General features: G+C 43.4%; 1 protein-coding gene across 1 annotated transcript in view; it reads right to left on the minus strand.

Moving 5' to 3' along the window:
* The window catches only part of LOC110518258 (protein eyes shut homolog), an 80297-nt gene that overhangs the window by 49461 nt on the left and 5124 nt on the right, over positions 1-25712 (minus strand). The window contains exon 3 of the mRNA XM_036990001.1: positions 19339-19511. Within this exon, the coding sequence (XP_036845896.1) occupies positions 19339-19511 (173 nt within the window). The remainder of the gene's footprint in view (positions 1-19338; positions 19512-25712) is intronic.

Below are 25712 nucleotides of genomic sequence, written 5' to 3' on the forward strand. Positions count from 1 at the left end.
TACTCACCATCAAGGGACATATAGTTCTGTTACTCACCATCAAGAAACACATAGTTATGTTGCTCACCTTCATGGGACATATAGTTCTGTTACTCACCATCAAGGGACATATAGTTCTGTTACTCACCATCAAGGGACGTATAGTTCTGTTACTCACCAACAAATATGAGGCAGAAATGCGACAACATTACAATTGCTCACCGATAAAGAGTAATCTAACATAATGGCACAGGTAAGAATATAAGAATAGAATATACATAAGAATATAATATACATAAGAATAGAATAGACAAGAATAGACTAGGAACCCCCAGTGAGGATAACTGATAGTATAGAATAGAACAGACTAGGAAGACCTGGTGAGGATAACTGACAGTATACAATAGAATAGATTAGGAAACCACAGTAATGATAACTGACAGTATAGAATGGAATAGACTAGAAGCCCCAGTGAGGATAATTGACAGTATAGAATAGAATAGACTAGAAGCCCCAGTGAGGATAATTGACAGTATAGAATAGAATAGCCTAGAAGCCCCAGTGAGGATAATTGACAGTATAGAATAGAATAGACTAGAAGCCCCAGTGAGGATAATTGACAGTATAGAATAGAATAGCCTAGAAGCCCCAGTGAGGATAATTGGCAGTATAGAATAGAATAGACTAGAAGCCCCAGTGAGGATAACTGACAGTATAGAATAGAATAAACTAGAATCCTCAGTGAGGATAACTGACAGTATAGAATAGACTAGAAGCCCCAGTGAGGATAATTGACAGTATAGAATAGAATAAAATAGAATCCCCAGTGAGGATAACTGACAGTAGCCTACATATCTTAGTCCTATGGACATGAAACATTATAGACCTGGATGAAATAGAAGTGTACAGTAGCTGAAATATTACACACCGAACTGTGTGTTACACCTAGAACCAATGAATCTATATCACCATATATCTATATACAGCTCTTACTACATCAATCTTAACATCACTATTACATAAATGTCTTTGATTATTTTGTTTCCAAACACGTCACCAGCATCGGCAGTACTAGCAGCTGCCACAAGACAGCACTGTTGATTCACCATGCCGTACCACAGAGACACCATGCCGTACCACCACCTCACAATGATATAAGGATGATGGCCTGTTTTAGAATACTGCCTTTTCCCCATCCCCATTTTCTTTTCATTAGTCGCTGCTAACAAAGGTTCTTGGCAGGCGAGCAACATTTCAAATACCCTACATAATGTTCACTGCTGGTAGCTAGGGGGACAATAACTAATCCCAGTGATTATCAATTACAATCAACAGCTTACTAGTTCTAAACGCATAGTTGATTCAATAATGCTGCCTGCCTCATTCTCCCTTGTTCTCTTCCCATTTTAGCACTGACCACTGATTCACTGGATTTTACACCAGGGAGGGACTTAATGGGAATATCCTCTCTCTCTCTCCCTCCCTCCCCCCTCCCTCCCCAGAATCAATTAAACATCTGTGGCATATCTCGGCACACCAATCAGACCCTGGTCGTGCACGCAACATTAGGCTCTATATCTTAGCAAATATATTGTAACTTGCATATTGTCTCTTTCTTTCTCTCTTTCTCGTGACTTCCTTCTCTCTGTCTGTCTCTTTCTCGTGACTTCCTTCTCTCTGTCTGTCTCTCTTTCTCGTGATTTCCTTCTCTCTGTCTGTCTCTCTTTCTCGTGATTTCCTTCTCTCTGTCTGTCTCTTTCCTTCCCCTCAGTCCTTCTAGCCCTCCATGTCTACATACAATGTCTGCATCCCAAATGGTAGTCTATTCCCTTAATTCTGCACTACAGCTGTTCTAACAGGGGGATTTGTGAAACGTATTCCTCGGTCTGAGGTGTCTCCACTTACGTCAGTGAATAGTTAGCTTTTTCACTTGGCGCCAACTGGTAAGACGCTTCAGGAGGAAGCTGTAATGGCTAATCAAGCAGCGCGGCGTCCTTTACAGAGCTCCCCTCTGTGACTGGTCGGTGCTCCTCTGTTTGGCTGGTGAATTATTGATGCCTGTTATGCAGGAAAAAAATTCTGCTGTTATTGTTAAGTCTGGTTTTGTATTTGGTTTCAACATTGGTTTTGTATTTCCACAGTGTCTATTGAACGGCTGCTTCACGGCTTTATAGCAACAACTCAATCTGAGTTTCTATAGTCAGTTTGAACTGATTGTCTGCGGACGCTCCCTCAGTGGCATGCAGCATGTTTTTACCTCTGCTCTCTGAGTGCAATGCAGCTTCCCTCTCTTCCTGTTCCTCCTCCTCCTCCCCTTCTTTGTGGTTATTTGCAGGGAGAGCTGATATGAGCATGAATTCCTGTTGAGCTTCTTGTCAAGGGTCATATACATTGCTATTTCTAGGACAGAATAGTCTTGGGGATCAGGGCACTATACACTACATTTGACAAAGGATAGTGAGGTGTCCACAGGGTACAAATCCTCTCCTCCATCAAATATCATAAACAGGCACAAAAGGTTGTACTGTAGGTGGAGCCCAGACGTGACCCCCTATCGGCAGGATCAACGACGGTAGGTGGAGCCCAGGCGTGACCCCCTATTGACAGGATCAACAAAGGTAGGTGGAGCCCAGGCATAACCTCCTATCGACAGGATCAACGGTAGGTGGAGCCCAGGCGTGACCCCCTATCGACAGGTTCAACAACGGTAGGTGGAGCCCAGGCATAACCTCCTATCGACAGGTTCAACAACGGTAGGTGGAGCCCAGGCGTGACCCCCTATCGACAGGATCAACGGCACAAGGTGGAGCCCAGGCGTGACCCCCTATCGACAGGATCAACGGCACAAGGTGGAGCCCAGGTGTGACCCCCTATCGACAGGATCAACGGCACAAGGTGGAGCCCAGGCGTGACCCCCTATCGACAGGATCAACGGCACAAGGTGGAGCCCAAGCGTGACCCCCTATCGACAGGATCAACGGCACAAGGTGGAGCCCAGGCATGACCCCCTATCGACAGGATCAACGGTAGGTGGAGCCCAGGCATAACCTCCTATCGACAGGTTCAGCGGTTGTGGAAGATCTTGGTGTTCTATGTGTATTCCCTGACATCCAATGTACCCTAAGCGGGGTTTACAGCACCCGGATGCATCCGTTTATCAGAAATACAGCTAATTCAACTTACAGTAGCTTCTTTTTCTTCTGAAACCGGATGTGGGAACTCCGCCCAGGCGTCTTTTTGCGCCTGCTATGTTAGGTTGAATCTGTGTGATAGCACTGAGAGTAGTGATTGGTTTCTTCTCTCTAGATGGCCTCAAGCATTCCACATCTTTCCTCACGCTCTGTCGGTATGAACTGAACACGGTGGTGCCAAATGGCACTCTATTTCCTAAATAGTGCACTACTTTTGACCAGATCCATCAGGAAGTGCATTACATAACAAATAGGGTGCCATTTGGGATGCATCCACAACCATTAAAAATATAACCTACCGACCCTTCCCCTGCTCCCACCCAATCTATTCTGATATACAGGAAGCCTTAAGGCTGACTTATTGGGAGTAGCTTGTGTTACTATATTCGTTGTGAACCGACGGTTTGAACAACACAAATCAATAGACACCATAAAGCCTGCTGTTGTTATTCTGAGTTTGTGAGTTCACCTCATGTAGTCTGGTCCTAACTCCTGTAGCTAGGAGTACTGCATTATTACACACTTCAATAGACCACATACCAGAACATCAACTATTTCCACCAAGTACAGTAGAAGTTTATATTGTGTTCTCCTCTCCCCGTGGGAATGAATGTCTAACACATTATAAGACCTTGGCTGACATGGCTGGCTGCCATTCAATCAAAGCTTGCAATGGGGAAAATACAAAACATTGCTTCTAGGCAGAGAAAACAGATGCCTATTTCAAGTAAATGAAGAGGTCGGATTCCCAAATGAAAATAAAATAAATGAATAATCATTCCCATTCATTTGAGATTGAGGCCTGCAGATGTATTTGAACTGTGTGTAGCCTATTGAATCCACCCACAACTGTGGGAAAATATTTCCTACAACAAGCCAAAAAATAACACTGCAATCTAATCCTTCCAGAAATGACATACAACACAGCATCATGAAGAGAATAAGTAAGACAGGAGGTTAAGTATCTCTGGTGTTATATATGTGATAGCCAGGCCCCAGATCAGTTTGAGCTGTAAGAGAGAACGTTTAGTATTTAGTATCTCTGCTGTTATAAATATGATAGCCAGGTCCCAGATCAGTTTGAGCTGTAAGACAGGAAGTTTAGTATTATCTCTGCTGTTATAAATATGATAGCCAGGTCCCAGATCAGTTTGAGCTGTAAGACAGGAAGTTTAGTATTAACTCTGTTGTTATAAATGTGATCGCCAGGTCTCAGATCAGTTTGAGCTGTGTTGCTAAATCCTATTGAATGACAAGACATGACAATGACCATCAGAGTTGGCAAGACAGCATAACTAGATCAGGGACCAGGTTTGATTTCTGTAGTAGGTACGTCATTCTAAGCATGGACAGAACACAAGAACAGCTGTGGCACAACTCAGGGATATAAGGGGTTACAGACACAGTAGAGAGAGGGTGGGCTCTTTGGGTTTCATCAGTTATGCAAATCATTTTGGGAATAATCAGTCTGTTTAAATGAACACTCTTTTGAGTTTAGGACCTACACACATTATTCTCACTGTATATCTGGGTTGGGATCAATTCCATTTCAATTAAGTTGATTCAGGAACTGACCCCAACCCTGCTGTTTATTAACCATGAGATGCTTATTGACCTTCATGGACCTTCTATGACAGGTTTGAGGGAATAAAGAACGTTCTATCACCCAGGTGGTGGTGAGGGAATAAAGTACATTCTATCACCCAGGTGGTGGTGAGGGAATAAAGGACGTTCTATCACCCAGGTGGTGGTGAGGGAATAAAGGACGTTCTATCACCCAGGTGGTGAGGGCATAAAGAATGTTCTATCACCCAGGTGGTGGTGAGGGAATAAAGGACGTTCTATCACCCAGGTGGTGGTGAGGGAATAAAGGACATTCTATCACCCAGGTGGTGGTGAGGGAATAAAGGACATTCTATCACCCAGGTAGTGGTGAGGGCATATAGGTTGTTCTATCACCCAGGTAGTGGTGAGGGCATAAAGGATGTTCTATCACCCAGGTGGTGGCAAGGACATAAAGGATGTTCTATCACCCAGGTGGTGGTGAGGGCATAAAGGATGTTCTATCACCCAGGTGGTGGTGAGGGCATAAAGAACTTTCTATCACCCAGGTGGCGATGAGGGCATAAAGGATGTTCTATCACCCAGGTGGTGATGAGGGCATAAAGGATGTTCTATCACCCAGGTGGTGGTGAGGGCATAAAGGATGTTCAATCACCCAGGTGGTGGTGAGGGAATAAAGGATGTTCTATCAGCCCAGGTGGTGGTGAGGGCATAAAGGATGTTCAATCACCCAGGTGGTGGTGAGGGAATAAAGGATGTTCTATCAGCCCAGGTGGTGTTGAGGGAATAAAGGATGTTCTATCACCCAGGTGGTGATGAGGGAATAAAGGATGTTCTATCACCCAGGTGGTGGTGAGGGAATAAAGGATGTTCTATCACCCAGGTGGTGGTGAGGGAATAAAGGATGTTCAATCACCCAGGTGGTGGTGAGGGAATAAAGGATGTTCTATCACCCAGGTGGTGGTGAGGGAATAAAGGATGTTCTATCACCCAGGTGGTGGTGAGGGAATAAAGGATGTTCTATCACCCAGGTGGTGGTGAGGGAATAAAGGATGTTCTATCACCCAGGTGGTGATGAGGGAATAAAGGATGTTCTATCACCCAGGTGGTGGTGAGGGAATAAAGGATGTTCTATCACCCAGGTGGTGGTGAGGGAATAAAGGATGTTCTATCACCCAGGTGGTGGTGAGGGAATAAAGGATGTTCTATCACCCAGGTGGAGGTGAGGGCATAAAGGATGTTCTATCACCCAGGTGGTGGTGAGGGCATAAAGAACGTTCTATCACCCAGGTGGTGGTGAGGGCATAAAGAACGTTCTATCACCCAGGTGGTGGTGAGGGAATAAAGGATGTTCTATCACCCAGGTGGTGGTGAGGGAATAAAGGATGTTCTATCACCCAGGTGGAGGTGAGGGCATAAAGGATGTTCTATCACCCAGGTGGTGGTGAGGGCATAAAGAACGTTCTATCACCCATGAGGTGATGAGGACATGAAGGTCATTCTATCACCCAGGAGGTGATGAGGACATGAAGGTCATTCTATCACCCAGGTAGTGATGATAGAAGTTGGGGAAAATAAAACCCATATTTCCAAGAGAAAAAGACACTGATGCTTAAAAGACACTGAGAGGACAAACCATTAAGAACACCGGCTCTTTCCATGACATAGACTGACTAGTTGAATCCAGGCGAAAGCTATGATCCCTTATTGATGTCTCTTGTTAAATCCACTTCCATCAGTGTAGATGAAGGGGAGGAGACAGGTTAAAGAAGGATTTTGAAGCCTTGAGACAGTTGAGACATGGATTGTCTATTTGTGCCATTCAGAGGGTGAATGGGCAAGACAACATACTGAAGTGCCTTTTGAACAGGGTATAATAGTAGGTGTCAGGCGCACTGGTTCATGTAAAGAACTGCAAAGCTGCTGGGTTTTTCACACAGATTCTTGTGTGTATCAAGAATGGCCCACCACCCAAAGGACATCCAGTCAACTTGACACAGCTGTGGGAAGCATTGGAGTCAACATGGACCAGCATCCCTGTGGAGCGCTTTTGACACCTTGTGAGTCCATGACCCGACGAATTGAGGCTGTTCTGAGGGCAAAAGGACTGGGTGCAACTCAATATTAGGAAGGTATTCTTAATGTTTTGTACACTCAGTGTAGAAAATCCATATTGTTTATGTTTTTCTAAAGGGTATTGGGCTTAACAGCATCCACCACACATCCATATAGTTTCCTACTGTTTTCCCTTCTCTCAGTAGCTAACCTTGAACTCCACAAACCCTTCCATATTCCAGAGTGAACAAACAGACTGAACAGTACGGTACTGTAATAGCAAATACAGTAAACACAACAAAAACATACTTTCTCAAAATGATCTTTCTGAACTGAAAATCCTTCATTTTTGTTTTCTTAAAATGGCAAAATATGTATGTTGACATACCTTCCTACCCACTCTGTATCTATAACAACATGTATGTTGACATACCTTCCTACCCACTCTGTATCTATAACAACATGTATGTTGACATACCTTCCTACGCACTCTGTATCTATAACAACATGTATGTTGACATACCTTCCTACCCACTCTGTATCTATAACAACATGTATGTTGACATACCTTCCTACCCACTCTGTATCTATAACAACATGTATGTTGACATACCTTCCTACCCACTCTGTATCTATAACAACATGTATGTTGACATACCTTCCTACCCACTCTGTATCTATAACAACATGTATGTTGACATACCTTCCTACCCACTCTGTATCTATAACAACATGTATGTTGACATATCTTCCTACCCACTCTATATCTATAACAACATGTATGTTGACATACCTTCCTACCCACTCTGTATCTATAACAACATGTATGTTGACATACCTTCCTACCCACTCTGTATCTATAACAACATGTATGTTGACATACCTTCCTACCCACTCTGTATCTATAACAACATGTATGTTGACATACCTTCCTACCCACTCTGTATCTATAACAACATGTATGTTGACATATCTTCCTACCCACTCTGTATCTATAACAACATGTATGTTGACATATCTTCCTACCCACTCTGTATCTATAACAACATGTATGTTGACATACCTTCCTACCCACTCTGTATCTATAACAACATGTATGTTGACATACCTTCCTACCAACTCTGTATCTATAACAACATGTATGTTGACATACCTTCCTACCCACTCTGTATCTATAACAACATGTATGTTGACATACCTTCCTACCCACTCTGTATCTATAACAACATGTATGTAAAGAGTAAACGTAACCATTGGATTAAGTAGCTGCACGTCCAAACGAAACACGAGGAAAACGCTGACTACAAATGGAACCTTACTCCCTATTTAGTGGTCTACTTTAAACCAGGGCCCCTATTTAGTGGTGTACGTTAAACCAGGGCCCCTATTTAGTGGTCTACTTTAAACCAGGGCCCCTATTTAGTGGTCTACTTTAAACCAGGGCCCCTATATAGTGGTCTATGTTAAACCAGGGCCCCTATTTAGTGGTCTACTTTAAACCAGGGCCCCTATTTAGTGGTGTACGTTAAACCAGGGCCCCTATTTAGTGGTCTACTTTAAACCAGGGCCCCTATATAGTGGTCTACGTTAAACCAGGGCCCCTATTTAGTGGTCTACTTTAAACCAGGGCTCCTATATAGTGGTCTACATTAAACCAGGGCCCCTATATAGTGGTCTACTTTAAACCAGGGCCCCTATTTAGTGGTCTACGTTAAACCAGGGCCCTTATTTCGTGGTCTACGTTAAACCAGGGCCCCTATTTAGTGGTCTACTTTAAACCAGGGCCCCTATTTAGTGGTCTACTTTAAACCAGGGCCCCTATATAGTGGTCTACGTTAAACCAGGGCCCCTATTTAGTGGTCTACTTTAAACCAGGGCCCCTATTTAGTGGTCTATGTTAAACCAGGGCCCTTATTTAGTGGTCTAGGTTAAACCAGGGCCCCTATTTGGTGGTCTACTTTAAACCAGGGCCCCTATTTAGTGGTCTACGTTAAACCAGGGCCCCTATATAGTGGTCTACTTTAAACCAGGGCCCCTATTTAGTGGTCTACGTTAAACCAGGGCCCCTATATATTGACCGTGATGTTATCTGATGGTGTCAGGATTTAAATTCAAATGTCAGCCACCCTCAATGTGACACACTATGATTAGAGGACTCTATTTGACATCAGGGCACTCAGCTCAGACTGTGTGTGTGTGTGTGTGTGTGTGTGTGTGTGTGTGTGTGTGTGTGTGTGTGTGTGTGTGTGTGTGTGTGTGTGTGTGTGTGTGTGTGACCTTCCTGCAGTCCTAATGGCTGTCAGTGAACACTTGTCTACCAGTTATCGGTACATTAGGGCTCTCTCCATCAAGCTGCCTCCTCATTAGATTAGAGCTCTCTCCACCAAACTGTCTCCTCATTAGATTAGGGCTCTCTCCACCAAGCTGCTTCCTCATTAGATTAGGCCTCTCTCCACCAAGCTGCCTCCTCATTAGATTAGAGCTCTCTCCACCAAGCTGCCTCCTCATTAGATTAGAGCTCCCTTCACCAAGCTGCCTCCTCATTAGATTAGACCTCTCCCCACCAAGCTGTCTCCTCATTAGATTAGAGCTCTCTCCACCAAGATGCTTCCTCATTAGATTAGGCCTCTCTCCACCAAACTGCTTCCTCATTAGATTAGGCCTCTCTCCACCAAGCTGCCTCCTCATTAGATTAGGGCTCTCTCCATCAAGCTGCCTCCTCATTAGATTAGAGCTCTCTCCTCCAAACGGTCTCCTCATGAGATTAGAGCTCTCTCCACCAAGCTGCTTTCTCATTAGATTAGGCCTCTCTCCACCAAACTGCTTCCTCATTAGATTAGAGCTCTCTCCACCAAACTGTCTCCTCATTAGATTAGGGCTCTCTCCACCAAACTGCCTCCTCATTAGATTAGACCTCTCCCCACCAAGCTGTCTCCTCATTAGATTAGAGCTCTCTCCACCAAGATGCTTCCTCATTAGATTAGGCCTCTCTCCACCAAACTGTCTCCTCATTAGATTAGGCCTCTCTCCACCAAGCTGTCCCCTATTTAGATTAGAGCTCTCTCCACAAAGCTTCCTCCTCAATAATTTAGGGCTCTCTCCAGAAAGCTGCCTCCTCATTAGACTAGAGCTCTCTCCACCAAGCTGTCTCATCATTAGACTAGAGCTCTCTCCACCAAGCTGTCTCATCATTAGATTAGAGCTCTCTCCACCAAGCTGTCTCATCATTAGACTAGAGCTCTCTCCACCAAGCTGTCTCATCATTAGACTAGAGCTCTCTCCATCAAGCTGTCTCATCATTAGACTAGAGCTCTCTCCACCAAGCTGTCTCATCATTAGACTAGAGCTCTCTCCACCAAGCTGTCTCATCATTAGATTAGAGCTCTCTCCACCAAGCTGCCTCCTCATTAGATTAGAGCTCTCTCCACCAAGCTGCCTCCTCATTAGATTAGAGCTCTCTCCACCAAGCTGCCTTCTCATTAGATTAGAGCTCTCTCCACCAAGCTGCCTTCTCATTAGATTAGAGCTCTCTCCACCAAGCTGCCTCCTCATTAGATTAGAGCTCTCTCCACCAAGCTGCCTTCTCATTAGATTAGAGCTCTCTCCACCAAGCTGTCTCATCATTAGATTAGAGCTCTCTCCACCAAGCTGCCTCCTCATTAGATTAGAGCTCTCTCCACCAAGCTGCCTCCTCATTAGATTAGAGCTCTCTCCACCAAGATGCCTTCTCATTAGATTAGAGCTCTCTCCACCAAGATGCCTCCTCATTAGATTAGAGCTCTCTCCACCAAGCTGCCTTCTCATTAGATTAGAGCTCTCTCCACCAAGATGCCTTCTCATTAGATTAGAGCTCTCTCCACCAAGCTGCATCCTCATTAGATTAGAGCAGAATAAGAACATGTTGTTTTCTCCTATTTCCATAATATTCATGACAATGGAATGTTTGCATCTAGTTGGATGTCAGTTTGATTAACATGGCCATTTTGCCGTAGATAAATGACAGAAAGGCAGCGGACATTAAGGTTCTAACACTGGAGGAACAGAACATGATTTCCTACTACTGTTTGTTATACCAGCGCCTTGTCCAATGGGTGTACTTGTACATCAGGCTGCCTCACACTACAGAAATAGTTTTTACTTTACAGTTCATTATATTTGACCCAGAGGTTCAGCCAGTGACGGCAGGCACAACCCAAGTTAGATTTAGCTCTTGGAAAATGAATTCTCCACATTATTTCCTTCATTTTCTTCCTTCAGTCTCATTTAAACTATAAAGATTGGGACACAGTGTTGCCAGGTCTGTAAACTACAGAGATTGGACAGTGTTGCCAGGTCTTTAAACTACAGAGATTGGACAGTGTTGACAGGTCTGTAAACTACAGAGATTGTACACAGTGTTGCCAGGTCTTTAAACTACAGAGATTGGACAGTGTTGCCAGGTCTGTAAACTACAGAGATTGGACAGTGTTGCCAGGTCTTTAAACTACAGAGATTGTACACAGTGTTGCCAGGTCTGTAAACTACAGAGATTGGACAGTGTTGCCAGGTCTGTAAACTACAGAGATTGTACACAGTGTTGCAAGGTCTTTAAACTACAGAGATTGTACACAGTGTTGCCAGGTCTGTAAACTACAGAGATTGGACACAGTGTTGCCAGGTCTGTAAACTACAGAGATTGGACACAGTGTTGCCAGGTATGTAAACTACAGAGATTGGACACAGTGTTGCCAGGTCTGTAAACTACAGAGATTGGACAGTGTTGCCAGGTCTGTAAACTACAGAGATTGGACACAGTGTTGCCAGGTCTTTAAACTACAGAGATTGGACAGTGTTGCCAGGTCTATAAACTACAGAGATTGGACAGTGTTGCCAGGTCTTTAAACTACAGAGATTGGACAGTGTTGCCAGGTCTTTAAACTACAGAGATTGGACAGTGTTGCCAGGTCTTTAAACTACAGAGATTGGACAGTGTTGCCAGGTCTGTAAACTACAGAGACTGGACAGTATTGCCAGGTCTTAAAAATACAGATATTGGACAGTGTTGCCAGGTCTTTAAGCTAGAGCGATTGGACACAGTGTTGCGAGGTCTGTAAACTACAGAGAGTGTACACAGTGTTGCCAGGTCTGTAAACTACAGAGATTGGACACAGTGTTGCCAGGTCTGTAAACTACAGAGATTGTACACAGTGTTGCCAGGTCTGTAAACTACAGAGATTGGACAGTGTTGCAAGGTCTGTAAACTACAGAGATTGGACAGTGTTACCAGGTCTTTAACTACAGAGATTGGACACAGTGTTGCCAGGTCTGTAAACTACAGAGATTGGACAGTGTTGCCAGGTCTTTAAACTACAGAGATTGAACAGTGTTGCCAGGTCTTTAAACTACAGAGATTGGACAGTGTTGCAAGGTCTGTAAACTACAGAGATTGGACAGTGTTGCCAGGTCTGTAAACTACAGAGATTGGACAGTGTTGCCAGGTCTGTAAACTACAGAGATTGGACAGTGTTGCCAGGTCTGTAAACTACAGAGATTGGACAGTGTTGCCAGGTCTGTAAACTACAGAGATTGGACAGTGTTGCCAGGTCTTTAAACTACAGAGATTGGACAGTGTTGCCAGGTCTTTAAACTACAGAGATTGGACAGTGTTGCCAGGTCTGTAAACTACAGAGATTGGACAGTGTTGCCAGGTCTTTAAACTACAGAGACTGGACAGTGTTGCCAGGTCTTTAAGCTACAGAGGGTTCTACGTAGAACCAAATAGGGTTCTACCTGAAACCCCCAAAAAGATTTTCCTATGTAAACAGCTGTTTAGGAACCCTTCTTTTCTAAGTGTAGCATAGTGCCATACTGTATTTGTGTTCTTAACTGGACACATTACTGGATTCATAGTCAGTGACTGCACCTGAAATTCCCTTTATAGTGCACTCCTTTACCCTTTATAGTGCACTCCTTCTCCCTTTATAGTGCACTCCTTTACCCTTTATAGTGCACTCCTTTACCCTTTATAGTGCACTCCTTTACCCTTTATAGTGCACTCCTTCTCCCTTTATAGTGCACTCCTTTTCCCTTTATAGTGCACTCCTTTACCCTTTATAGTGCACTCCTTTACCCTTTATAGTACACTCCTTTACCCTTTATAGTGCACTCCTTCTCCCTTTATAGTGCATTCCTTTACCCTTTATAGTGCACTCCTTTACCCTTTATAGTGCACTCCTTCTTCCTTTATAGTGCACTCCTTTACCCTTTATAGTGCACTCCTTTTCCCTTTATAGTGCACTCCTTTTCCCTTTATAGTGCACTCCTTCTCCCTTTATAGTGCACTCCTTTACCCTTTATAGTGCACTCCTTTACCCTTTATAGTGCACTCCTTTACCCTTTATAGTGCACTCCTTTTCCCTTTATAGTGCACTCCTTTACCCTTTATAGTGCACTCCTTTTCCCTTTATAGTGCACTCCTTTACCCTTTATAGTGCACTCCTTCTCCCTTTATAGTGCACTCCTTTTCCCTTTATAGTGCACTCCTTTACCCTTTATAGTGCACTCCTTCTCCCTTTATAGTGCACTCCTTTACCCTTTATAGTGCACTCCTTCTCCCTTTATAGTGCACTCCTTTTCCCTTTATAGTGCACTCCTTTACCCTTTATAGTGCACTCCTTCTCCCTTTATAGTGCACTCCTTTACCCTTTATAGTGCACTCCTTCTCCCTTTATAGTGCACTCCTTTTCCCTTTATAGTGCACTCCTTCTCCCTTTATAGTGCACTCCTTCTCCCTTTATAGTGCACTCCTTTTCCCTTTATAGTGCACTCCTTTTCCCTTTATAGTGCACTCCTTTACCCTTTATAGTGCACTCCTTTTCCCTTTATAGTGCACTCCTTTTCCCTTTATAGTGCACTCCTTCTCCCTTTATAGTGCACTCCTTTTCCCTTTATAGTGCACTCCTTTTCCCTTTATAGTGCACTCCTTTACCCTTTATAGTGCACTCCTTTACCCTTTATAGTGCACTCCTTCTCCCTTTATAGTGCACTCCTTTACCCTTTATAGTGCACTCCTTTTCCCTTTATAGTGCACTCCTTCTACCTTTATAGTGCACTCCTTCTCCCTTTATAGTGCACTCCTTTACCCTTTATAGTGCACTCCTTCTCCCTTTATAGTGCACTCCTTCTCCCTTTATAGTGCACTCCTTTACCCTTTATAGTGCACTCCTTTTCCCTTTATAGTGCACTCCTTTACCCTTTATAGTGCACTCCTTTACCCTTTATAGTGCACTCCTTTTCCCTTTATAGTGCACTCCTTTACCCTTTATAGTGCACTCCTTTACCCTTTATAGTGCACTCCTTTTCCCTTTATAGTGCACTCCTTTACCCTTTATAGTGCACTCCTTTACCCTTTATAGTGCACTCCTTCTCCCTTTATAGTGCACTCCTTTTCCCTTTATAGTGCACTCCTTTACCCTTTATAGTGCACTCCTTTACCCTTTATAGTGCACTCCTTTACCCTTTATAGTGCACTCCTTTACCCTTTATAGTGCACTCCTTCTCCCTTTATAGTGCACTCCTTTTCCCTTTATAGTGCACTCCTTTACCCTTTATAGTGCACTCCTTTTCCCTTTATAGTGCACTCCTTCTCCCTTTATAGTGCACTCCTTTACCCTTTATAGTGCACTCCTTCTCCCTTTATAGTGCACTCCTTTACCCTTTATAGTGCACTCCTTTTCCCTTTATAGTGCACTCCTTCTCCCTTTATAGTGCACTCCTTTTCCCTTTATAGTGCACTCCTTTACCCTTTATAGTGCACTCCTACCTTTATAGTGCACTCCTTCTCCCTTTATAGTGCACTCCTTCTCCCTTTATAGTGCACTCCTTTACCCTTTATAGTGCACTCCTTCTCCCTTTATAGTGCACTCCTTCTCCCTTTATAGTGCACTCCTTTTCCCTTTATAGTGCACTCCTTCTCCCTTTATAGTGCACTCCTTTTCCCTTTATAGTGCACTCCTTCTCCCTTTATAGTGCACTCCTTCTCCCTTTATAGTGCACTCCTTTTCCCTTTATAGTGCACTCCTTCTCCCTTTATAGTGCACTCCTTTTCCCTTCATAGTGCACTCCTTTTCCCTTTATAGTGCACTCCTTTACCCTTTATAGTGCACTCCTTTTCCCTTTATAGTGCACTCCTTTTCCCTTTATAGTGCACTCCTTTTCCCTTTATAGTGCACTCCTTTTCCCTTTATAGTGCACTCCTTCTCCCTTTATAGTGCACTCCTTTACCCTTTATAGTGCACTCCTTCTCCCTTTATAGTGCACTCCTTCTCCCTTTATAGTGCACTCCTTCTCCCTTTATAGTGCACTCCTTCTCCCTTTATAGTGCACTCCTTTACCCTTTATAGTGCACTCCTTCTCCCTTTATAGTGCACTCCTTTACCCTTTATAGTGCACTCCTTTTCCCTTTATAGTGCACTCCTTCTCCCTTTATAGTGCACTCCTTCTCCCTTTATAGTGCACTCCTTCTCCCTTTATAGTGCACTCCTTTTCCCTTTATAGTGCACTCCTTCTCCCTTTATAGTGCACTCCTTTTCCCTTTATAGTGCACTCCTTTACCCTTTATAGTGCACTCCTTTTCCCTTTATAGTGCACTCCTTCTCCCTTTATAGTGCACTCCTTTTCACTTTATAGTGCACTCCTTTACCCTTTATAGTGCACTCCTTCTCCCTTTATAGTGCACTCCTTCTACCTTTATAGTGCACTCCTTCTCCCTTTATAGTGCACTCCTTCTCCCTTTATAGTGCACTCCTTTTCCCTTTATAGTGCACTCCTTCTCCCTTTATAGTGCACTCCTTCTCCCTTTATAGTGCACTCCTTTTCCCTTTATAGTGCACTCCTTCTACCTTTATAGTGCACTCCTTCTCCCTTTATAGTGCACTCCTTCTCCCTTTATAGTGCACTCCTTCTCCCTTTATAGTGCACTCCTTTACCCTTTATAGTGCACTCCTTTACCCTTTATAGTGCACTCCTTCTCCCTTTATAGTGCACTCCTTTACCCTTTATAGTGCACTCCTTTACCCTTTATAGTGCACTCCTTCTCCCTTTATAGTGCACTCTTTCTCCCTTTATAGTGCACTCCTTTACCCTTTATAGTGCACTCCTTCTCCCTTTATAGTGCACTCCTTCTCCCTTTATAGTGCACTCCTTTTCCCTTTATAGTGCACTCCTTTTCCCTTTATAGTGCACTCCTTCTCCCTTTATAGTGCACTCCTTTTCCCTTTATAGTGCACTCCTTCTCCCTTTATAGTGCACTCTTTCTCCCTTTATAGTGCACTCCTTTACCCTTTATAGTGCACTCCTTTACCCTTTATAGTGCACTCCTTCTACCTTTATAGTGCACTCCTTCTCCCTTTATAGTGCACTCTTTCTCCCTTTATAGTGCACTCCTTCTCCCTTTATAGTGCACTCCTTTACCCTTTATAGTGCACTCCTTCTCCCTTTATAGTGCACTCTTTCTCCCTTTATAGTGCACTCCTTCTCCCTTTATAGTGCACTCCTTTACCCTTTATAGTGCACTCCTTCTCCCTTTATAGTGCACTCCTTCTCCCTTTATAGTGCACTCCTTCTACCTTTATAGTGCACTCCTTTACCCTTTATAGTGCACTCCTTCTCCCTTTATAGTGCACTCCTTCTCCCTTTATAGTGCACTCCTTTTCCCTTTATAGTGCACTCCTTTTCCCTTTATAGTGCACTCCTTCTCCCTTTATAGTGCACTCCTTTACCCTTTATAGTGCACTCCTTCTCCCTTTATAGTGCACTCCTTCTCCCTTTATAGTGCACTCCTTCTACCTTTATAGTGCACTCCTTTACCCTTTATAGTGCACTCCTTCTCCCTTTATAGTGCACTCCTTCTCCCTTTATAGTGCACTCCTTTTCCCTTTATAGTGCACTCCTTTTCCCTTTATAGTGCACTCCTTTACCCTTTATAGTGCACTCCTTCTCCCTTTATAGTGCACTCCTTCTCCCTTTATAGTGCACTCCTTCTACCTTTATAGTGCACTCCTTTACCCTTTATAGTGCACTCCTTCTCCCTTTATAGTGCACTCCTTCTCCCTTTATAGTGCACTCCTTTTCCCTTTATAGTGCACTCCTTTTCCCTTTATAGTGCACTCCTTCTCCCTTTATAGTGCACTCCTTTACCCTTTATAGTGCACTCCTTCTCCCTTTATAGTGCACTCCTTCTCCCTTTATAGTGCACTCCTTCTACCTTTATAGTGCACTCCTTTACCCTTTATAGTGCACTCCTTCTCCCTTTATAGTGCACTCCTTCTCCCTTTATAGTGCACTCCTTTTCCCTTTATAGTGCACTCCTTCTCCCTTTATAGTGCACTCTTTCTCCCTTTATAGTGCACTCCTTCTCCCTTTATAGTGCACTCCTTTACCCTTTATAGTGCACTCCTTCTCCCTTTATAGTGCACTCCTTCTCCCTTTATAGTGCACTCCTTCTCCCTTTATAGTGCACTCCTTTTCCCTTTATAGTGCACTCCTTTTCCCTTTATAGTGCACTCCTTCTCCCTTTATAGTGCACTCCTTCTCCCTTTATAGTGCACTCCTTCTCCCTTTATAGTGCACTCCTTCTCCCTTTATAGTGCACTCCTTCTACCTTTATAGTGCACTCCTTCTCCCTTTATAGTGCACTCCTTCTCCCTTTATAGTGCACTCCTTCTTCCTTTATAGTGCACTCCTTTTCCCTTTATAGTGCACTCCTTCTACCTTTATAGTGCACTCCTTCTCCCTTTATAGTGCACTCCTTCTCCCTTTATAGTGCACTCCTTCTACCTTTATAGTGCACTCCTTCTCCCTTTATAGTGCACTCCTTCTACCTTTATAGTGCACTCCTTCTACCTTTATAGTGCACTCCTTCTCCCTTTATAGTGCACTCCTTCTCCCTTTATAGTGCACTCCTTTTCCCTTTATAGTGCACTCCTTCTCCCTTTATAGTGCACTCCTTCTACCTTTATAGTGCACTCCTTCTCCCTTTATAGTGCACTCCTTTTCCCTTTATAGTGCACTCCTTCTCCCTTTATAGTGCACTCCTTCTCCCTTTATAGTGCACTCCTTTACCCTTTATAGTGCACTCCTTTACCCTTTATAGTGCACTCCTTCTCCCTTTATAGTGCACTCCTTCTCCCTTTATAGTGCACTCCTTTTCCCTTTATAGTGCACTCCTTCTCCCTTTATAGTGCACTCCTTTTCCCTTTATAGTGCACTCCTTTTCCCTTTATAGTGCACTCCTTTACCCTTTATAGTGCACTCCTTCTCCCTTTATAGTACATTACTTATGACCAAAGCCCAAGTAGGGTGGCAGGTAGCCTAGCGGTTAAGAGGTTGGGCCAGTAACTGAAAGGTTGCTGGCTCGAATCCCCGAGATGACTAGGTGAAAAATCTGTCGATGTGCCCTTGGCCAAGGCACTTAACCGTAGTTGCTCCTATAAGTTTCTCTGGATAAAAATGTAGGGCACTATATAGGGTCCCATTTGGGACGCATTCCTTGACTGTAGGTTAACCCTTATTAAAGGTGACTGCTTGGAAAACCCATGCACTAAACCAGCCAGCTACTTAGAAAATATCCTTTTAAGAACTTATCAGAGCTCCACCGCCTCTCTGGAACATCCAGCAGAGTAGATAGATACACTTTGTAAAGCTATTGATTATTATCACCCTAATGTGAAAATCCATTCGCAAAGGAAGACACAAGCTTTTTCCCCCAGCAGGATTTCCATTTCATTAACTTCTCCCTTTTACTTCCTTGCTGTTCTTCACTATCTTTCATCTCTCCACTGTTGCCTCTCAACCGATCCCTGAGACTGTGGAGCAGACCTGGGTTCAACTAGTATGTGTTTTCTTTCACGTACTTTGAGTGTTTGATTTGAGCCTGCCTGTAGTGCCAGCTAGGTGGGGTTTGCACTTTTGGTACTATTATATTGGTCCCGTTGCTCTACGCCAGGTCAATCAGGCTCATTTGAAATATTTGAAAGAAAACAGATACTATTTGAAACCAGGTCTGATGCCCTGAAGTTTTGTATCCTTTACACACATCTGTGCCAACATGATCCTTACTGTGCTGGCCATATCAAACGCCATCCTTTCAAACAAGAACAAGTGTCCAGCAACAACGGTCCATGTGAATGACTAACCAGGCCAGTGCAGTACAGCTCGGCACGGCTCAGTAGTGTGAAACGAGTATTAGAGTACTGTATGTATGGGTCTAACCTTCCTCTACACAGCAGGACCTGTCGCACTGTATGTCTTATATGCTTCACAGGAGGTTGGTGGCACCTTAATTGGGGAGGACGGGCTTGCGGTAATGGCTGGAGCGGCAATCAGTGGAATGGTATCAAACACATCAAACACATGGTTTCTATGGTTTCCTTGTGTTTGATGCCATTCCATTAGCTCCGTTCCAGTCATTATTATGAGCCGTCCTCCCCTCAGCAGCCTCCTGTGATACGCATGTATTATGTATAACTATAATGTTATATATTATATATAACATATTGTGTCTATATCTTACCATCATCACACAGCAGGCCCTGTCTTCCGTAAGGGCAGAGACACACAGCTTCCTGGTGGGACTTGGGGATACAGGTGGCTCCGTGACCACAGGGGCTCCACTCACAGGCTGTGAACTGGCAGAGCCGACCAGAGTAGAGAGGAGGGCACTCACAGAACCAGTCCTCTGCATCACTATACACAGGGAGAGATAGAGACAGACACACACAGAGAGGAGAGATCATTAGGACCAAGGGGAAATGGACCCTGGTAGTTCTAGTGATGTGTTTCTATCTAGGAGAGAGAGAGAGAGAGAGAGACAGAGAGAGAGAGAGAGAGAGAGAGACAGAGAGACAGAGAGAGAGAGAGAGAGAGAGAGAGAGAGAGAGAGAGAGAGAGAGAGAGAGAGAGAGAGAGAGACAGAGAGACAGAGAGAGAGAGAGAGAGAGAGAGAGAGAGGGAGACAGAGAGAGAGAGAGAGAGCGAGAGAGAGACAGAGAGACAGAGAGAGAGAGAGAGAGAGAGAGAGAGACAGAGAGAGATAATCAAAAAATCAACAACTTCATGAATGAAAACACTGTATTAAACTCTGTGATGAATCAATAGAGACGAGTTAAGACATGAACAATATCTCCATCAGTCCCAGATGGAACACATCCAGTATGAATCCATACTGGAGCTCTGCAGAAAGGAGCTGCCGCGTTAGAAGGATGGACTGGCTGGTTGAGGAGATGGACAGGTGTTATGTCATAGATTTAATTCAGATAACACATCAGATTCAACAGCAGGTGTGTGTGTGTGTGTGTGTGTGTGTGTGTGTGTGTGTGTGTGTGTGTGTGTGTGTGTGCGCGCGCGCGCGCGGCATGTACATATGTGTGTGTGTTCTGCCTCTTTCAGCTCCTTACAAAAATGTAAACACATCTGCGCTTTCAGTGAATGCAGATAATAACCACTGTCCCAAACGGCACCCTATTCCCTATGAGTCCTGGTCAAAAGTAGTGCTCTATATAGGGAATAGGGCACCATTTAGGATGCACATAATAACCTGCAGGAAACCAATGATTGGGAGTGGTTGAGCAAACATATGGCCCAAAAAGTATACACATGACTCTCCTACCCTATCCCCTTCTCCTTTTCTCAATTCATATTCATGCGGTTGCTTTATCTCTGGGTTGGAGAGGAAGTGGAGGCTAGGCTAGTCATATTATTTACACTTCATAAGCTCCTCTGTAAGAGGCACACACTTTTCAAAGGTATAATATCAGATAGAGAAGGCATTGGTGGGGTTTCACGTCTATAAATGAATAATGGGCCGTGAGCAGCCAGCACTGCTGGATGTATTTTCCTTCACTTTCTCCTCCAGAAACGGGCTTCTAGAAATTAAATATTTACCTTCTGTCGCTGGAATTTAGAACTGTTGGAATGACTGTATGGAACGCGGCTTAGAAGGAAGGGAAATAGACTGTACAGTCGAGTCTTGTTTTCAGCATTAATGTCACACTGACTGCTAACGGTGGTAAATATTATCAGTCAAATAGCATCCTAACCCCTAATATAGTGGCCCTACTTCTGCCACTATTTCTGTCACTACTTGAGAACTTGAAACAGCGAGTGTCCTCTTTGATGATCTTCTTCATCTCCTTCCATGTGGTGGTCAGTGTGATCATGACGGTCTCGTCCCGGCTTCAGGTCAAAGGAAGTGCACTATATAGGGAATAAGGAGCCACCTGGGACGCGGGAATGAATGACCCAGTAATGTTTCTCAATGTGAACAGACGTAATTCACACACTTATTTAAATAACAGCTGATGACTTGTTACAATGAATATTAAACTAAATTATGACATAGTAGGCAGTACATTTTCCTTTTAAGAATTTGCTAAACGTTTTCATCTATTTTCATTAAAATATTAATGATATTTATTTAACATAGTAAATGTAACATAGTAAATGTTACCATATTAACATGTTAATCTCATGTGTACTGTAGATCTAAGACAGTGGCAGGTCACAGGAAGCTTCTGAAACACCACCCTAACATAGATATTATGCATAATACTGTATGTAGTACACTATATAGGGAATATGGTCCCAAACTCACTGCACTATATAGGGAATATGGTGCCAAACTTAGTGCACTATATAGGGAATATGGTCCCAAACTTAGTGCACTATATAGGGAATATGGTCCCAAACTTAGTGCACTATATAGGGAATATGGTGCCAAACTCACTGCACTATATAGGGAATAGGGTGCCAAACTTAGTGCACTATATAGGGAATATGGTGCCAAACTTAGTGCACTATATAGGGAATATGGTCCCAAACTTAGTGCACTATATAGGGAATATGGTGCCAAACTCACTGCACTATATAGGGAATAGGGTGCCAAACTTAGTGCACTATATAGGGAATATGGTGCCAAACTTAGTGCACTATATAGGGAATATGGTCCCAAACTTAGTGCACTATATAGGGAATATGGTCCCAAACTTAGTGCACTATATAGGGAATATGGTGCCAAACTTAGTGCACTATATAGGGAATATGGTGCCAAACTTACTGCACTATATAGGGAATATGGTCCCAAACTTAGTGCACTATATAGGGAATATGGTCCCAAACTTAGTGCACTATATAGGGAATAGGGTGCCAAACTTAGTGCACTATATAGGGAATATGGTCCCAAACTTAGTGCACTATATAGGGAATATGGTGCCAAACTTAGTGCACTATATAGGGAATATGGTGCCAAACTCACTGCACTATATAGGGAATATGGTGCCAAACTTAGTGCACTATATAGGGAATATGGTCCCAAACTTGGTGCACTATATAGGGAATATGGTCCCAAACTTAGTGCACTATATAGGGAATATGGTCCCAAACTTAGTGCACTATATAGGGAATATGGTCCCAAACTTAGTGCACTATATAGGGAATATGGTCCCAAACTTAGTGCACTATATAGGGAATATGGTGCCAAACTTAGTGCACTATATAGGGAATATGGTGCCAAACTCACTGCACTATATAGGGAATATGGTGCCAAACTTAGTGCACTATATAGGGAATATGGTCCCAAACTTGGTGCACTATATAGGGAATATGGTACCAAACTTAGTGCACTATATAGGGAATATGGTGCCAAACTCACTGCACTATATAGGGAATATGGTCCCAAACTTAGTGCACTATATAGAGAAAGGGGTGCCATTTCAGACTTATACACAGAGTTTAGGGTCAGCAGGAACTAATGATGACACGATCATCAGCTGTAAGGTCAGTGTCCTGCTTTATGGACCTCCGTTAAACATCAATTCCATTCTGATTGAGCTTTAACACACTGCTCAGTCAGGTGGTAGGCTTTAAGTGTTAACCACTCATGTGGCTCCTGCAGGATTAAGTGACCGCCACTCTCTTCACTGGCAACTAAATGTGTCTGACCTGTTATCTAAAAACTGCCACATGATGGTATGTCTGACGTGTTATCTAAAAACTGCCACATGATGAACACGTATGTCTGTGTTAAAACGTGTTCATTGTAATATACAGTACATAGTCTACTTTAACAGGGGCATGTTGGATTTGTATACAAAATACACTATATATACACAAAAGTAAGTGGACACCCCTTCAAATGTATGGATTTGGCTATTTCAGTCACACCCGTTGCTGACAGGTGTATCAAATCAAGCCATGCAATCTCCATAGACAAACATTGGCAGCAACATTGGCTTTACCGAAGAGCTCAGTGACTTTCAATGTGGCACCGTCATAAGATGCCACCTTTGGGGCGGCAGGGTAGCCTAGTGGTTAGAGTGTTGGACTAGTAACCGGAAGGTTGCAAGTTCAAATCCCCGAGCTGACAAGGTACAAATCTGTCGTTCTGCCCCTGAACAGGCAGTTAACCCACTGTTCCTAGGCCGTCATTGTAAATAAGAATTTGTTCTTAACTGACTTGCCTAGTTAGATAAAGGTAAAAAAAAAAAAAAAAAAAAAAATGCCACCTTTCCAATAAGTCAGTTTGTCAAATTTCTGCTCTGATATAGCTGCCTCGGTCACCTATAAGTGCTGTTATTGTAAGTGGAAACGTCTAGGAACAACAACGGCTCAGCCGTGAGGTGGTAGCCCACACAAGCTCATAGAACGGAGTGCTACAATGATTAGCACGTAAAAAAATGTCTGTCTTCGGTCGGAACACTCACTACCGAGTTCCAAACTGTCTCTGGAAGCAACGTCACCACAAGGACTGATCGGGAGCTTGATGAAGTGGGGTTCCATGGCCGAGCAGCGGCACACAAGTCTAACATCACCACACGCAATGATAAGCGTCGGCTGGAGTGGTGTAAAGTTTGCCGCCATTGGACTCTGGAGTAGTGGAAACGCATTATCTGGGGTGATGAATCACGCTTCACCATCTGGCAGTCCGACGGACGAATCTGGGTTTGGCAGATGCCAGGAGAACGCTACCTGCATAGTGACAACTGTAAAGTTTGGTGGAGGAGGAATAATGGTTAAGTGAAATCTTTATGCTACAGCATACAATGACACACAATTCCGTGCTTCCAACTTTGTGGCAAATGTTTGGGGAAGGCCCTTTCCTGTTTCAGCATGACAATGCCCCCGTGCACAAAGCGAGGTCCATACCGAAATGATTTGTCGAGATCGGTGTGGAAGAACTTGACTGGCCTGCACAGAGCCCTTACTTCAACCCCATCAAACACCTTTGGGATGAATTGGAACACCGACTGCGAGCCAGGCCTAATCGGCCAACATCAGTGCCCACCCCCTCTAATGCTCTGAATAGGCCGAATGGAAGCAAGTCTCCGCAGCAATGTTCCAACATCTAGTGGAAAGCCTTCCCAGAAAAGTGGAAACTGTTATAGCACACAGCTGTTACATAGAAAATGTCTGTAAGAAGACAAAGAACAAAGATAGCGTATCTCTCTAAGATAAACAGATGTCTGCCAAACCCCAATACCATGATGACCTTATTATATCGGACATTCGACTGCATCCCAAATGGCACCCTATTACATGTATAGTGCACTACTTTTGACCAGGGATCTGGCAGGGAATAGGGAATAGGGAGGCAGCCTCTACTAATGAAGTGGCAGTTGTAAGGCTCAGATCTAAAGACATGTCAGATGATGACTGCAGTCCAATACACTCTGTGAAAAGCTGCCATGGTCGTTATTTGTCATTAATACAATGATTGTGGTGATTGATTATGCAGACAGACAGACAGGATAATGTAGTAGACCTCACCCAAGCCGTTTGTCTATATATGGGGTTGTGTATTTTCCAATAGGATGTTGTGTATTTTCCAATAGGATGTGGTGTATTTCCAATAAGATGTTGTGTATTTTCCAATAGAATGTGGTGTATTTTCCAATAGAATGTGGTGTATTTTCCAATAGGATGTGGTGTATTTCCAATAAGATGTTGTGTATTTTCCAATAGAATGTGGTGTATTTTCCAATAGGATGTTGCGTATTTTCCAATAGGATGTTGTGTATTTTCCTATAAGCTGTTGTATATTTTCCTATAGGATGTTGTTAATATCTGTTATGTGTGTTGTGTGGTTTTCATGCACTACTTTCAGCCTGAACTTTAGATTGTTTATGTGCTGCATGGCGCTGAACAGTAGTTACTTGAACTGCATCTTACAATACATGATTGTCTGGAAGGCATTACGTTTACAGTATGTGGTTAGAGTTCAGAATGATGTTGTGTATATTGGCATCTTATTCCACCACTGCAGGGCCAGCGATAAACATCCTGGAGCTTTAGCTGGGCAGTACTACATACAGAAGCGTTCTTAATCTTTTGACTCAGTGCCCAGCCAAAACGTAAAGTTGTTACGGTGACCAAGGCCAACTAAACAGCTAAAGTTTCCCTGTAGCAGTTTCAGCGAGTCAAAGCTGCAGAATCCGAAGCGGGAAACCGTGCTAGATGGATGGGTCATGATTCTGTTGAACCGAGAACAAAACCTCATGGCCAGCTATAACCGTCCACCTCCGCTTTACATTTCCCTGCTATGATTCAGCAGGGGTTTGTTTCAACAGGGTTATTTGACATGTTTTATAAAATCACCCGTGGTACTGACAGCTTATTGTTTTTACTCGTCAAACGTGTGTGTGTGTTGGAGAACACTGTGAAATATGGAGAACATCTGAACCCAGTTTGATCATGACCTCGGTAGCTATGCCTCTCAGTGACTCCATTTTACAAGTTTCAGGGAGTGAATGTATGGTATAGTTTTATAATGTAGGGTGCAGTTTGTGTTTCATGAGGAAAATGAATTTATCATTGAAATGAATACTGCATTCTGAATCCATTCTGAATGCAAAGTAAAACCTATTTTTTTGCCTTTGTACATTTTATCTCAAA

Source organism: Oncorhynchus mykiss, chromosome 1 (genome assembly GCF_013265735.2).
Source record: "Oncorhynchus mykiss isolate Arlee chromosome 1, USDA_OmykA_1.1, whole genome shotgun sequence".
In the NCBI taxonomy this organism is placed as follows: Eukaryota; Metazoa; Chordata; class Actinopteri; order Salmoniformes; family Salmonidae; genus Oncorhynchus; species Oncorhynchus mykiss.